Source organism: Anser brachyrhynchus (genome assembly GCF_964034855.1).
Source record: "Anser brachyrhynchus genome assembly, chromosome: 2".
Taxonomy (NCBI): domain Eukaryota; kingdom Metazoa; phylum Chordata; class Aves; order Anseriformes; family Anatidae; genus Anser; species Anser brachyrhynchus.
This window is the reverse complement of record NC_137695.1, coordinates 151972951-151988535: the sequence shown is the minus strand read 5'-3', so window position 1 is coordinate 151988535 and position 15585 is coordinate 151972951. Positions and strand designations below refer to the sequence as shown.

The 15585-nt window shown below is 36.9% G+C and overlaps 1 protein-coding gene across 5 annotated transcripts in view; it reads left to right on the top strand.

The window, feature by feature from the left end:
- The window catches only part of ASAP1 (ArfGAP with SH3 domain, ankyrin repeat and PH domain 1), a 146896-nt gene that overhangs the window by 105791 nt on the left and 25520 nt on the right, over nt 1-15585 (top strand). For all 5 annotated transcript variants that reach the window (XM_080578077.1, XM_080578073.1, XM_080578076.1 and 2 more), the window contains 9 exons: nt 1259-1422; nt 2958-3091; nt 3528-3619; nt 4405-4591; nt 5753-5838; nt 7463-7578; nt 9673-9740; nt 13484-13591; nt 14892-15120. In XM_080578077.1, coding sequence (XP_080434203.1) covers nt 1259-1422; nt 2958-3091; nt 3528-3619; nt 4405-4591; nt 5753-5838; nt 7463-7578; nt 9673-9740; nt 13484-13591; nt 14892-15120 — 1184 coding nt within the window. The remainder of the gene's footprint in view (nt 1-1258; nt 1423-2957; nt 3092-3527; nt 3620-4404; nt 4592-5752; nt 5839-7462; nt 7579-9672; nt 9741-13483; nt 13592-14891; nt 15121-15585) is intronic.

The following is a 15585-nucleotide window of genomic DNA, read 5'->3' as shown; positions in this document are numbered from 1 at the left end:
TTTTTTAAAACATTTTCTTTTAGGTACAAGTTCCCAGATTGTTCTCAGCCCACGTATTTCAGAAGCATGTGTATATGAAGTATATAATACACGCTGCCCATATACCTACCTATTCAGGCTCAGAATCTGCATTGCAAGACTACTTACATAAATTTACCTTTGAAGCCTTTTAAAATTATCTTTGCATTATTGTTTTAAGGAGAGATTATAAAGTTCAATCTGGACTTTTATCTGTATGTTTAGATGATCATAGACGTCTTAACACATTTCAGAATGATGGTTGGAGCTGATTGTAATATTGTAAACAGGAAATGGAATGAGGGCACTGCTAAAATATTTCTGTGCAAAATATCTGCAACAGAAGTAGATCTAAAAACATCTAAAATCATTATACTTCAGAGGATTTCTTAACATGCTCTTCTTGTAAATTAGGTAATGCTGCGTCTGCAATGTGCTTGTCTTTAGTGTAATCACTTTCTCCACTTTGGTTTGACCTTTAAGGCAGCAGCCAGAGGTTTGTTTTGTTTTTAATTAAAACATTATGGTGTAATCAAAAACTGGCAGAGTGAGTGCACAGGGAAATCTAATGCCTGAAATATCATTAGGGAATCTTGATTTGTTGCAGTCGGCAGGTGCTCTCAAAACTCAACGTCGGTTATCAATATTGTTACTCTCCTGTCATCTTCTCTTTTTGAACTCCTTACCCCATTTGTTGCCATGGCCATTTTCATTAATGTGGACATTATGCTTGGCTCTGGTTAGTGCACTGAGACTTGCATTTTGAAAGGCAATCAACATCTTCCAAAACCTGCTTGCTCTGTCCTCTGCAAGGAAGGATGCACATGGAAGAAAATAGTGGTTAGAGGTTCCTCTACTAATGGGATAGGCTTTAGGAAAACTTACTTTTTAGGAAGACACCTACTTTTACAACGGCTAAATTTACAGGAGCGAGCTTATTGGCAGCCTTTCTCTTCCACAGCTTCTGCTTATTTGAGGAAACTGAAAACTTCACGGCTTTAACCTTAATTTGGTAGCCAAAGGGACCTTAGATTTAAGACTTGTATTCTTTCTGTCTTTTCATTCTTACCTTTTCTCAATTATTTTCCTTTGTGTCTCAATTTTTCCCCTACTCAGCCCCCAAATGTGACTCTTCCCTATATTGACACTAATATTTTGTTCCTGGAAAGCTTTCTACAGTTTATAGATAAATTTGTATTTGCAAATGCAGATCTTCATTAAGGTCTTTATCTTGTGCTAGATGGATATCAGTACTGACTAACAGCAAAGAAGAAGCGTTAAATATGGCATTCCGTGGAGAGCAGAGCACAGGGGAGAACAGTTTAGAGGATCTGACAAAAGCCATTATTGATGACATACAGAGATTACCCGGAAATGAAGTCTGTTGTGATTGTGGCTCACCAGGTATCTCAATTTCTTAATGTCATCAACTTCTTGTTGCGAGCAAAGTGATTTCTTTGGAGGTGCAAACTAATCTTTAAGGGACATATTGATCGGTCTTCAACCTGCTTTTAAAAGAACAAATATTGACTTTCATACGTTAGTTCTGTTTAATTCACTAAAATATTTTTGTGTGTTGTCTGTGCTTACTTCCAGCAGTTCAAGCCCCTCTGGAGTTTGAACTGTTCTTGTTGCACTGTCTCTAGATGCTTATTGCACTTGAATGGAAGTTGCTTGGCATCACTGATCCTGTGCATGCTACTAAGTAGAAGTGAGTAATGCTTAGACGATGACTGTGGAAAAGTTGACCTGGCCCAGATCTTACTCTGAGGTTTTATCTTGGCATGAGACTACTGGAATTGCAGTATCAAAAAATATTTGTAGATGGAATAAGTAGTTTTATGCAAAGAAATGAGACCCAGAGTTAGAATCCTATCCAACTTTATATTCAGAAGTACAGTTACAGGCCAGTTATATGTCACTTAGAGTTTAAGAAGCAGCAGCTTGGCATAGCATTACTGAATTGGTATGGTACTTGGTAGCTGTTACAGCTTTCACATCTAAGAAGGTAATTCAAGAAGATGGTCTTCACTGGGAACTGAGTAGATAGAATGTATCTTGGAGATGCTTACCGATGCGGAAGTGATCCACGTGAGAAATACCTAGATAGAAACACAAAGTAGAATATTGCAAATTAATTATGTCGAGTCCTAGAATTGGTTCATTCCATTATTCAGTTGCGTAAAGCTACAGAAACTTTGGATTACAGTTCTCATTCATCTTCTAATTTATAGTGGAGTTTTAAGCTTCACTCCTGCACCCCAGCTTGCTGCTTTAAAGTCTTGATTTAATGCTTTATCAGTTAATATTTAGGACAAGGAAGATTAATTTGAAGACACGTATGTATACAAAATATGTCTACAGTTACTATTTTTCCTTCAAAAGACTGATCTGGCTCCTTATGTAGCATTTGTAATGTAATGATGGAGATCTCCTCCACAACAGTGCATTTTTTTGTTGGACTAACCCCTGAGTTCCTTAAATTTTCCACAACATACTACTATTCTACGTGTTGCAAAATGTTGTGGTCAATTTTATATGAAGAAATACTATTTAAGAAGTAAATACTAAAACTTCAGAAGTTGTCAACAGTGGAATGTAGGATGCTTGTTATTTTTAGAAATGGGAAACAAAAGCTCACCCTCTTTCTAGAAGAAGCAAATGTTATACGTGTTAGTGTAGTCATACATTATGGATTTAGAAGTGTAAATTCAGTGCCATTGGGACTGTCACTAAATCTGAAAAACTAAATTCTGTTGGTCTCAATGTATGGTTATACTTCCATTGCATTTTGGGGAAAAATATGAGATATTCTTAGTTTATTTCCATTTGTTAAAAGGTTAAATGAGGAATTATTTCGGATTACATTTGGATTTCTTTCCACCATAGAAAACTCTTTCTTGAACTTCCACTAAATATTTTGTTTTTCAATTCTACAGATCCAACATGGCTATCAACTAATTTGGGCATTTTAACCTGCATAGAGTGTTCTGGAATACACAGAGAAATGGGTGTCCATATTTCTCGAATCCAGTCTTTGGAATTAGACAAATTAGGAACGTCTGAACTCTTGGTAAGTTTATTTTCTAGGGTTTTCTTTCTTTTTTTTTTTGTGAGTTCACAAAATTACTATTCATTTAAAGCAAATTTTGCCAAGCATAAGTTTCTGTTAAGTGTGAGCCTTTTTCCAGAACTTCCAGATTAGTGTACCGGCATTGTTCCAGTGTTTGTGCTGCTAGTTTTTCATTCCATTTTTGTATCTGAGGCAGTTTATCCAGAAGTGCAAATAATTAGCTGTGGCTGTGAAGTCAGTTTTACAACGAATCCTGATTCACACTTTTATTTTAATTGCTTTCCGTTTTAATGTAAGTATTGTGCTTTAATTTTGTAACCTTTTGTGTTCTACCTATTGTTAATAGTGTGAAAAATGCATATTAATAGTCCAGGTTTTAGCTTTCTGTTAGCTGGAAAAGACAACAAAAACCTCTTTTTTTTTTTTTTTATTGCAGCTGGCCAAGAATGTAGGAAATAATAGTTTTAATGATATTATGGAAGGGAATTTACCTAGTCCTTCACCTAAACCGAGTCCATCAAGTGATATGTAAGTTTTGAATCTCTAAATTCTTCAATATTAATTTTACCATGGAATATATATGTGCATGTAAAATGTCTTAGGCAATAAAAAAAAAGCTAGAGGTAGACTACAATGGCAGGAAACTTTTTTTTTTAACTCCATCTGTGGCATTTCTTAAAAGTTAGTCTTCTGCCATCTATTCACATTTTAGCTACTTGAGCTTCCCTGTAGAAAACTGTAAGTTTGGACTTCTATAGAGCATGCTACTGAATCTTGAATGTTTTTCAGTTTTGTAGTACAAGCTCAAATGGTAATGCCTTTGGACTAAACTGACACTAGTTTCAGTACTGTCTTGAGGTTGTGACATGCTTTCTCTTCCTTTCCCTGGTGTAGGAGTTGAACAGAGAGCATAACAGATGTGGTTTTGCCAGAAGACCTTTTCATCTCTTATGCTGTTCTGTAGCTGCTTTGGTATTTTTTTCTTCGAGCCTGTTTTTCATGCTTGTATTTTTAACATGTAGGTGTGTTTCCATGAGAAATCACGTTTTAGGCTTTGTTTTTATCTTTGATATTAGCTACCAGCATGAGAGTAACTTTCATTTTTAGCAAGAATGCAGGATACAATTGAACAAATACCTTATTTCAGGCTTGTTTGCAAGAAAAGCATACGTTACAGTAATAAATAAGTCTTCATCTGCTAGAAACCCAGAAGGGAGGAGGAAAACTGAGTTAGGCAAGGTGATTTAAAATTGAAATTGTTGACCCATTTTTCTAAAAATTTCTAAACCAAGCTCTATTTTCACACCCTACAGGACTGCACGTAAAGAATTTATCACTGCTAAGTATGTAGATCATAAGTTCTCTAGGAAGACTTGTGCATCTTCAGCAGCTAAACTGAGTGAATTACTTGAGGCTGTCAAATCCAGGGATTTACTTGCACTAATTCAAGTCTATGCAGAGGGGGTAGAGCTAATGGAGCCACTGTTAGAGCCTGGACAGGTAAGCTTATCAGGTAAACAAAGCTGAGTATTTTAAGTAAAGTATATCTGTAAAATGTCCAGTACCGGAGGCTGCTGCCTTTTTTGCTAAAAGAAAAGAAAAAATGGATGAAAATGTTTTTCTGGCTTTCCTTGATGTGATGTCCTTGGGGGAGGAGAACAGAAGACTGTGTGTGTTGCCAGCAGTTAGTCTGAAGGAGTGTGAGATGCAATAGTACTATGATACACTATTCTAGGTACAGCTATAGTATGTTGAAAAGCAGGGTTCTGCAGTATGTTCCTTTTGGGAAAAGGCCCAGAGAGAGAGGGTTTGGCTTACTGCTAACCCAGGGTCAGCTGATGCCACAGGCAGTATCACATCTGCATTTAAAGAAGTAGCTGCTGAAGGAATACATTACTGGCTGTATACAGGTCTCTGTGTATTCTGTAGGAGGAAGCAAACAATTTGATGCCTGCACAGCTTGTGATTAAACATTTACAGAAGTATAATTCTTTCAGCCAGGAAAAGGCTTTTTTTTTTTTTTTTTTTTTTAACAAAGTTCTGAATACTTAACAATTGCTGCTGAAGTCAGTAACGCTTTCTCTGAAAATCAGTCCCGCTTCACTTCAAGTATCCATGTAGAAATGTTACTCAGGAGCAACATAACCTGATTTTATAGAGGTTGTTGAGGTTATAAAGGATGCTGTGCAACCACTTGATCAGCAAATTTTTCTCCCATTACTTTTAAACTCAACTTAGAGAGATCTCAGAACATTCTCAGCAAGTTCTGTGAAAGCAGATAACTTGGCAAAGGTCAGAGCGCCTGTTGGTATTGAGAGTGTAAGTTCAGTATAGCCCCAGCACTGGAGATACCACAGGATGCTTGTCATGGAAACACTTTTGGATGCTTTTAGTTACTAACAAGTTAAATGGTTAAAGGCTTTTTGGGATTTTTTTATCCATCATTATCCACCCAAAGGGAGGACTGGTTATGGAAAAGCTATGATCTCAGAAAGAGTGATGCCATTTCTTTTGAAGCACATAGTGTCTGTTTATGAGATAATTTCTGGATATTTTTCTGTAGAATGACTTATTGTAAAAGAGTGACATATATTCAGGTCTGATATAAGCTTTGTGGAAAAAAAAAATGCAAAAATCTAACTTTTATTTGCATGTGTTTAGGAGCCAGGTGAAACAGCACTTCATTTAGCAGTCCGGACTGCTGACCAAACCTCTCTCCATCTGGTTGACTTCCTTGTACAAAACTGGTATGGCTTGCACATTTTTTGTTAAATTGTGAATGAACAATACAGGCTTTCAAATCCATCCTTGCAATGGTTTGGACAGTGTTTATCACTTAATCATTAACCTTCAATATGTTTCAAAAAAGCTTGATTTAATACCTTTGAGTTGACCTTTGTGTTCCTAGTCAGTAGAGGAGGAACAAAGAAGAGTAGAATAAAAACATGGATGGTAGTTTCTCCTTTAATCCTGTTTTCATTTATGTAGAGCGAAAAGAGCATTGATTTAGAACGTATGAAAATGAATAGTTCAGATAAAGTATGGATGACAAGTGACCATTCCAAATATGGGACAAACACAAACCGTGAGAGTGGAAAACAAGGATCTTTATCAGAAAATGATGAATAGAATTGAGAACACCTCTTTCAAAGTAAATCGACTAGTTCATCAACTGTTTTAAAGATAAAGTTAAGTTAAAGGAGTTGGTAACTGCTTGCTGTGTCAGATGGTGGCTTTTGCAGAAAAGCGAGAGAGTGGACAGTCAGGGAAAACCCAAAAGATTCATCACAGCATGCTTGAGCTAGGGGCAGGGTGTTTGATTTCAGGAATGATTTATTTCCCCTTGAGCACAGGAAATCATAGCTGCTGTTTGAAATGCTTAGTGAATACTTATTTTTTCCTTCCCTTCTCTAATAGTTCATGGAGCACTGCATTCAGGCAGTGTTCGGGAGGAAGTTTGGTCGTCTGGTAACAGCAGACTCAGAGTCCTTGTTCCTGGCACCATCTCTGGCACTGTGCAGATTAGCTCTGTAACCTTCAAGTCACTTGAGCTTCATTCTGCCATCACTTGTTTAAATTAAATGGAGTGTTGACTATTATAAAAATGTTATTTAAAAAAAAATAAAAAATTAAGCCACTAATATTCACTAGCCATTTGAGTCCATAATTTAATAGTTGTATTAGAAGCCAAGTTATGATTTTGAGTATTATTAAAGGATTTATTTTGGATTATTATTTAAAATTTTTATCATTTGATATGTTATTTATGTAACTTTATACTTCCTTTGGGTAACTATCATTTTGTATGTGCTTCTGTCAGCATTCTATATTTTTGTCTGAATCTCAAATGTAAGGGGACTTTTACACCATATGGGCTCGGCATTTTGCCTGCTCTTAGTGTTCAATATGGGTAATACTGAGTGGAGGAATAGTTGTCATCTCCTGAGCTTTTCATTTTTATAAATGTGTATTATATTGATCCAAATATATGTTAATAATTTTTTTTTGGATAACCTTTGTTTGAGAAGTTGAAAACTGAAGGAAGTACAGTATTAAAAAACCCTGTGAAGCCCTTTGCACAGCTTGTCTTTCCCTAACTGTGTACCCTTATGAACATCTGTAGATTCTCAGTCATTTTCAACTGCAGCTCAGGAATTTCCAGCAATATGCTTTGAGCCATAATGCTTAATAGTCTTTGAGAGTAATATTTAATTGAAAAATATTCATTTCTCCTTTACTTCTAGTTCATATTCGCCCAGTAAAGTATTTATGTGTGATCATAACTATTTTATTATTTATAGAGATGCTAGATCTGAAATGAATTGCATGTACTGCACTTTTCCTTATTGTTTTTTTTCCATTTGTGTTTAGTGGAAACCTGGATAAGCAAACAGCATTGGGTAATACGGTTCTACACTACTGCAGTATATATAATAAGCCTGAGTGTTTGAAATTGCTTTTGAGGGGGAAACCAACTATTGATGTAGGTAAGTTCATTGTTTAATACTAGAAAACAAAGATTTCATAAAAAATCTTTAAAATTTTCAACTGCTTTTAAGTCCCACGGTATTTTAAGTGAGCTTTTTTATTTAAAGAAAAAAAAAACTGCTGTGTATTAAAGATGAAGATTTTCCCATCAACAAGCCTAAAGGAAGCATTCAGTTAAGAAATTGAACTTAGTCTTAAAAGATTAGCAACAAGAAATGTCTAATATGAAATACTAATTGATAATCCCTAGTCTTTCTTCATTATTTCTGATACATCATGAATACTCTGGATTCTAGGTTTGTTGTTTGTATTGTAAAATACATCTAGTACTTGTATGTTAAAGTGCTTCAAATGGCTGTTCATGTTAATTCCACTCTAGATGCATGTGGGCTTTGTGTACACAACAGCTAATTCTGTTTTTAATGTTAATGTCAGTTGGCACTGTGGCTTCACCCAGCATTCCCAAGATACCACAGTAGCTGATTAGAGAAGGGATTAGCTTCCTCACCTGCCTTTCTTCTTCCTCTATTTGCTGTCTTTGTGTGTAAGATATTTTCTGTACCTGTATCAGTCCATTTTTCATCATGTCTTAGCAGAAGTTTTCATGAGAAATGGAATCTCTGTAAACTTTTGCTCACACTTAATATAATCCATTTGCTACATGCTCCCCTTCCCTGCTGTAGTTTGAGGTAAGAATGCATTTCGAATCTAGCTTGTTAGGCTCAGGAGCTGTGTCATCATCTCCCTATAAAACTTTTGTGTTGTGTCAGTTCTTGCTGTAGGAAGGAAGCTTTCTAAAGAGTTAGTGCAAGATGAAGAGTATGAATTTCTGTTTTTCCCCTTTTCATCTTTGACGTCATTTTCCTCCACTGGCCAGTCTACAAACTGTTTTAGAGTTAAGTTCATAGCTCAGTGGCAGAAGTCTTCGGTTTCTTTTGCCTTTTAGTACACCCTTAAAATATGATATTCTAATACTTTGTCAAAGAACTTGATATGACCTTTTTTAGCACATACGTCCCTGATTAATAAAATGGGGAAACTAACTGAACAAGCTTAAGTGTGTATGTTGGTCATTCTGGTCACTCTCTCCTAAGCAGAGCTCAGAAGTGTCCTTACCTTTCTGGGGTCCCTCCCCTACCCCAATCCTTGAGCAATCACGTAAGAACACCACATTTTCTTACATCTTGAAGCACAGGTTTATTCTTAATGTCTGAAAGTTCAGAATTTCTGTAGTCTCTTAACCTATGTGTGTTAAGAAATACTGTGTTTTCATACTTCTGTATGCTAAACCTCTTGATCCATCTCAGATCTTTCAGTAAGGAGCCCTCTCTTCCTCCAGGGATCTTAATTCTTTCAAATTATTATAAAACCTCCTTGAATGAATAGTTACTGAATGTGGCCTTTTGAGATGACTGCTTTTTATTTTCTAGAATTAAAGATTGGCATTCTATGTATAACATAACACACAGATGTATTTGCCTGCGAGACTTCAGTTTGATTGTTTTCAGTGCTCAGTCACCGAAATCGCCTTTCTGCCCAGGAGTTATTTTAAAATGTAAAAGATTTTACAGCCCTCATAAATATAAAATAGCTAGAAAGTTTGTGAATGATTCCTGTTCAAATATCAGCTTAGAATAAAACTTCTGTCTGCAAATTCAGGCTTCAAACAGCTATGCGTTAATCACTTAAAGTAAAATGAGCTTGGATCAACATATGCATTTTTCTTTTTATTTTAAATGTTTTCTCTTTTGATCTATCTTCCCCTGTGTGCTTGCTTTTCCTGCTTAGTCATTTCAAGCTCCACTCAACTCCCTTGGCAGTAAAACTCACTTGAATAAATTTCTGTATATTCTCTGTTAAGATGGTTAGGAGGGATTTGGGAACTGTCCCAGCAGATGCTGCTGTTCAGAAATAACCTGATGATACATGAAATGTAGGAGCACTTAAAGTGGAATCTTAGAGCTGCAGCTGCTCTAGAGTAAATAGATGCTCTGATAACTTTTAGAAGTTACTCTGCTAAGAATAGTGAAACTTGATGAATTGATTCTTTAAACTTCTCAAATAATTGCTCTTTCTTATTGTTGATTTTGCAGTAAACCAAGCTGGAGAGACAGCTCTAGACACAGCAAAAAGACTGAAAGCTGTCCAATGTGAGGAACTGGTAAGAACGGGGTGGGTGGGGGAAGAGGAAAAGTTCACTTCTTTAAAGATGTGATCTACTTCAGATATACCTTTAACTGTATTTCAAACTTGATTTCTCCCAGCTGGCTGTTCAGTGATCTGAAGGCCCTACCAGAGAATGTATTTATTTATTTATTTATTTATTTAACTTTGCAATGCAACAATCATTTTCTTTGTAACAGTTTAGGTAAAAGAGCTTACTTCTACTGGAAATACTTAATTATCCTAATGAGCATATTTGCAGACCTTGAATGCTGGAGGGTTAGGTATCTGAAAACCAATTAAGGAATCATTCTAGGACATCAGGGCTTCATCAGCTCAAAAATTCTTCTAGATATTTTTATTGGGAGTACAAAGCGAGGTACAAAACATAAATTTGCCAAGAGCTTTCATAGAATCATAGAATGTTTTGGGACCTTAAAGATCATCTTGTTCCAACCCCCCTGCCACGGCAAGGACACCTGCCACTGCTCCATGATCTTGCTGGGCACAAAGGTGAGACTGACTGGCTCATAGTTCCTTTTTTCTTCCTTTTTTTCCCTTTTTAAAAATGGGGATTATTTTTCCCCTCTTCCAGGCAGTGGGAACTTCACCAGACTGCCGCAGCTTCTTAAATACGATGGACAGTGACTTAGGAACTTCATCCGCTATTTCCCTCAGGACCTGCAGATGTGTTTTATCAGGTCCCATGGACTTGTGCTCCTTTAGATTTCTTAGATGGTCTTGAACCGGATCTTCTACAGCAGGCACTTCTTTATTCTCCTGGTCCCTGCCTTTGCCTTCTGGGATGTAGGCTATGTGACTACAGCTCTTGCTAGTGAAGACAGGTAAAAAAGTCATTGAGTTCCTCAGCCTTCTCTATATCCCGGGTAACAAGGTCTCCTGTTCCCTTCTGGAGAGGGCCCACAATTTCCCTAGTCTGCCTTTTATCACTGATGAACCTATAGAAGCCTTTCTTGTTACCCTTGATGTCCCTGGCCAAATCTAATTCTAACAGGGCTTTAGCTTTCCTATCCTGATCCCTGTCTTGAACAGCTCTGGTTCTTTGTTTCCTGTTTTTTCTAGTTTATTTGATGGGACAGACAGTTCAGAGATACTGAGTCTTCTTACGCAAAATCAAAACAACTTAAAATTAAACTTCAAATGAGAAAGAAGTTACAGTGTAATGAACAAAGTGAAATGTAATGTCTGGAAGCTGGGGTATCGAAAAATGTTAAACAGCAGTTTCTGTGGGACTCTGTGTCTCTACTGAATGTGAACAGAGCAAAATTTTTTTGGAATCTCCAGACTGTAGGGGGGTGTTTATAGGCAACACTCAAGAAAATTACTGGAGTTTGAGGAAATAAGTGTTAGATATAAATGATTTTTTTCCCAGGTATTCTGAAGCAGCTAGCCAGGAATAAAGTTTCTAGATCAGACCTACAAACTTGTTTGTTCTTAGCCCTCTAATGTGGTTCAGACCAGCATGCATTTAGCAGGCAAGTGAATTTAAGTATTATCAAGGGATTTAAAAGCTTAAGTAGTGTGGAAATGTCACATACAAGACAAAGCCAGAAGAATTTGCAAAACGGTAGGCTGCTTACTTGTGTTTCTCAGCCCTTTTCTGCCTTGTTTTGACAATCTAAGGAGGATATTTATTTGTTCTCTGCAGCTAGTGAACTTAATACCTCTCATTTGACAATGAAAGGCTCTTGTCATGTATTAGTTATTACACAATCAAGAAAGCTTGTCCTTCACAATTCAGTCTTCTTTTATACTTCTGGGGATGCAAGTCCACGTTTTCCTGTGGTTTATCAGGTGGTACTCTTGCTGACATCTCAAGTACTCCCATGTCTGCTGTAAGCAGTTTCCAGTGTTTCGAGTGTTCCAGCAGCTGAAAAACAGATCTACTCGACAACATCCAGTTGGAATGGATTTTTTTCTTTGCAATATATACTTAATAAAGTAATGTCTGCCATTAACGTGAAGTAGCTGATTGTATTAAAGAAGAAACACAAAAAAATGGATTTTATCAGTGAACTTATCTGGCAAATAATTGCTTTGATTATTGTAATTGAAATTCTGCAAATACCTCAGTCTATTATAGTTAGTGTAAATGCTCTGCTTCTTTTAATTATTTCCGTGTCTTCCATTCTTGAAGAGAAAAATTATCAGCATTTTTCTCAGAAGTAACAATGAGATGAGGGTAGGAGTGAAACAGAAATGAGTGAGCATCTTGTTTGCCATGGGCAAAAACAAAAGATGAAATATCTAAATGCTTGCAAAATAATAGATCTACTGAGCTAATTTCTGTTGCTTGGAGTCTTAACTGTAATTACATTAAATTTCAACTAAATTAGTTACTTATTGATAATTACTAATACTGCATGAGAGATTGTAAATACATTCTCTTGCAAATTTTATTTAGAAAAGATCTTGTTTGGTTACAGCCTCTCCCGAATCAGTCAGTACCAAGCTCTGCAAGCTGCGTGCTTGCGGCCCAGCAGGCCAAACTGCGTCCTGGGCTGCATCAACAGAGGGGTGGCCAGCCGGGGAGGGAGGGGATTGTGCCCCTCTGCTCTGCCCTCGTGAGGCCTCACCTGGAGCCCTGCGTCCAGGTCTGGGGCCCCCAGCACAAGGAGGATGTGGAGCTGTTAGAACTAGTCCAGAGAAAGGCCATGAAGCTGATCAGAGGGCTGGAGCACCTCTCCTATGGAGACGGGCTGAAAGAACTGGGGCTGTCCAGCCTGGAGGAGAAAAGGTTCGGGGGGGACCTAATTGCAGCTTTTCAGGTACTTAAAGGGGGCTCATAAAAAAGACGGAGAACAACTTTCTGCTCAGTCAGATAATGACGGGACAAGGGGGAATGGTTTTAAACTAAAAGAGGGGAGATTTAGATTAGAGGTTAGGTGGAAATTCTTCACTGTAAGGGTGGTGAGGCACTGGCACAGGCTGCCCAGAGAAGCTGTGGATGCCCCATCCCTGGAGGTGTTCAAGGCCAGGCTGGATGGGGCTTTGGGCAACCTGATCTGGTGGGTGGCATCCCTGTCCATGGCATGGGATTGGAGCTAGATGGTCTTGAAGGTCCTTTACAACCGAAGCTGTTCGAAGTAGCCTGCATTTCAAAGCATGTGAAGGAATAAATAATGATGGGAAATCAATGAATTTACTTCTGAAGATTTATAGTATAACCATGAACTGCATTTTATTTTCCTGATCGCTGAAGTAGCAGTAGATTTTTAAAGAATGTGAATACATTGTTTGGACTGGCAGAGTAGAGGAATTGGCCTGATCCCAGTGAGGAGAAGGTAAAGAACATTTGAATACTTAAATGAGGATAGGTACCTTCGCTGTGATTCCAACATAAGGATTGTGATTTTGTGGGGGCAGTAGTTTTAGGTACCAGAATTTATAAACAGTTTTTGCCCTTCTGTTTCGGAAAGGAAGTCTCCAGATGCATACTGCTTTTGTGCACGTATGTTTTCTCCATACCATCTTTTCAAATGCTTGTCAAACATGATAACTTCTACACATTTTGATAAAATCCTCCTTTTACGGATTTTAGCAGTTCTTCAGTACCTCAAATAAATGGAGGAGGTTTGTGTGATTGCCTTGATTGAAATTTTCTTTGTAGTGTCTCTGAAATGTTAAAACTAAATATTTCCATTAATTGCTTGCTATTACAAAGCTGACTTCATTGACACTGAAGGAAGAGCAAGTATTCTAATATGAACTATTTTTCAGCTTTCTCAAGCTAAGGCAGGAAAGCTAAATCCACATGTCCACGTAGAGTATGAATGGAATCTTCGGCAGGAAGAAATTGATGAAAGTGATGATGACTTAGATGATAAGGTAAACATTAGTTACTGATACAGCTTTGTAAAAAGCTGATAGTGTTTCCATGTTGTGGAAATGAATGAAAACTTGAGACCCATTTTAACTTTTTTTTTCCCTTACAGATATTGTGGGGGTGTGGAGAGAAGCTAGTTTTAAGGTCTGCTTAAAGACTGACAGAGTGCTTTTTAAATACACTTCGTCAACCTAGTTATTTTAGGCTTGAGGTTCAGAAGTTTTGTTTTGACAAGACATACAAGAGAACACAAATCAGTAAACATAGATTACTTTGTGGTCACTATTCCCTTCTGAATTCTAGGTTTTACATTTTTAGCTGAAGGAAATCCGCAGCTCACATACTTATTTCTTCCATAAGTTAACAAAAAAAACCCTAATTGTTGAATCAGTAACTTTATGTATTTTTTCAAAAACTGTGCTGTGCAATTTATTCCTGATTAAAAAAGAAGTAATGGAAAGACAAAACTTGAGGGCATAGGATAATTGCCATCTGAGAAGATGTCAAAACTTAGCTTCAATGTCCTACTTTAGCAAGTGAGTTAATTACTCTGTGCTCTGTTTCTGTAGTAAATGGGAATACATCTCTCATATTTTACATGGGTGCTGTAGAAAGAAATTTCACAGATAATAAAGTTAAACGCATTTGGGACTGAAAAATTCAGAAACCCAAATAATTTACATATCCTCAAGGACAGTAGAGAACAAAATGATCATCTGTGCAAGGATCCTCAGGAGGATGACTAATGCTATACTGGAGGTAATAAACCTGCCTGAACCAGAGCTAGAATGAAGCAGATTGTGTAGCTCTGTTTGCAGCTGTTAAGAACAGTTATATACACTTAAAACATGAGTCATACCACTGAATGTAGTGCTGGTTCAGTAGACAAATCTCATGTGTCAGGAATGGTTATTTAATTTTAAATAGTATTAATGGGTGTTGTTGATCTTTGTGGTTAACTGTCTGGTCTGAGTAAAGTACTATTTGAACTGACAATTACTCTTACGTTCTGAAAACTACTAGGTTTTATTAGTGTATTATTTAGTATATTGTATATTTACTGCTTTAGTAATAAATCTAACTTTGTGTATTGATTTCTTGATGCTACAATCTTTAATTATCAGTTACAGAGGAAAGGATCTTTTAGGTTTGATCCTGAGAAAGAAAGGAACGTGGGGTTATTTGTACAATAAAGTTATATTTGTGTCCGCTAGAATATGTTCTGTTTTATTCTTTCCCGAACATATGAACTATATCTAGTATTTAGACACCTGTATAATATATTTGTCTTTCTGTTTACAGCCTAGTCCTATAAAAAAAGAGAGATCTCCAAGACCCCAAAGTTTTTGTCACTCTTCGAGTATTTCCCCCCAAGACAAAATGACTCTTCCTGGATTTAGCACTCCTAGAGACAAACAAAGACTCTCCTATGGAGCTTTTACCAATCAGATTTTTGCTTCTACAAGCACAGATTCACCCACTTCTCCAACTGCAGATGCTCCTCCTCTTCCTCCTAGAAATGCTGGCAAAGGTAAGTCTGTCCTGAAACTGTTTGGAAGCAGTAATTTTTCCACAGTTGTCCTTCCTTTAATCAAATACATTACAATTTTTCAAGATGTAGCATAGTTTTCTTACTATGTTGATGTTTTCATATGGTTCAATGCATGTTCTCAAAATCAAAGGGGCACTTTGTGATGGATGGACTCGTTCATCTTTCATTCATTCATGTGTGTTGTAATAATAAAATAATTTGCTAAATAGAAGTTGATTCATTTTATGTAGAAATTATTCTTATATTTTGGAGAAACATTCTAAACCAGTTTTGTTAACAAGAATATGGGTCTTTTAGTAGAAGGTTGCTGTTTTGTAGTGCTATAGGATGATGTGCTGTGTAGCCTCTGGCAGAGGGCAAGAAGGTTTTGTAGAATTACCCATAAGGAGGACTTGTGCTACAGGTTGTTTTTGCAATCTACATTTCACTCAAAATGGGCGAGAT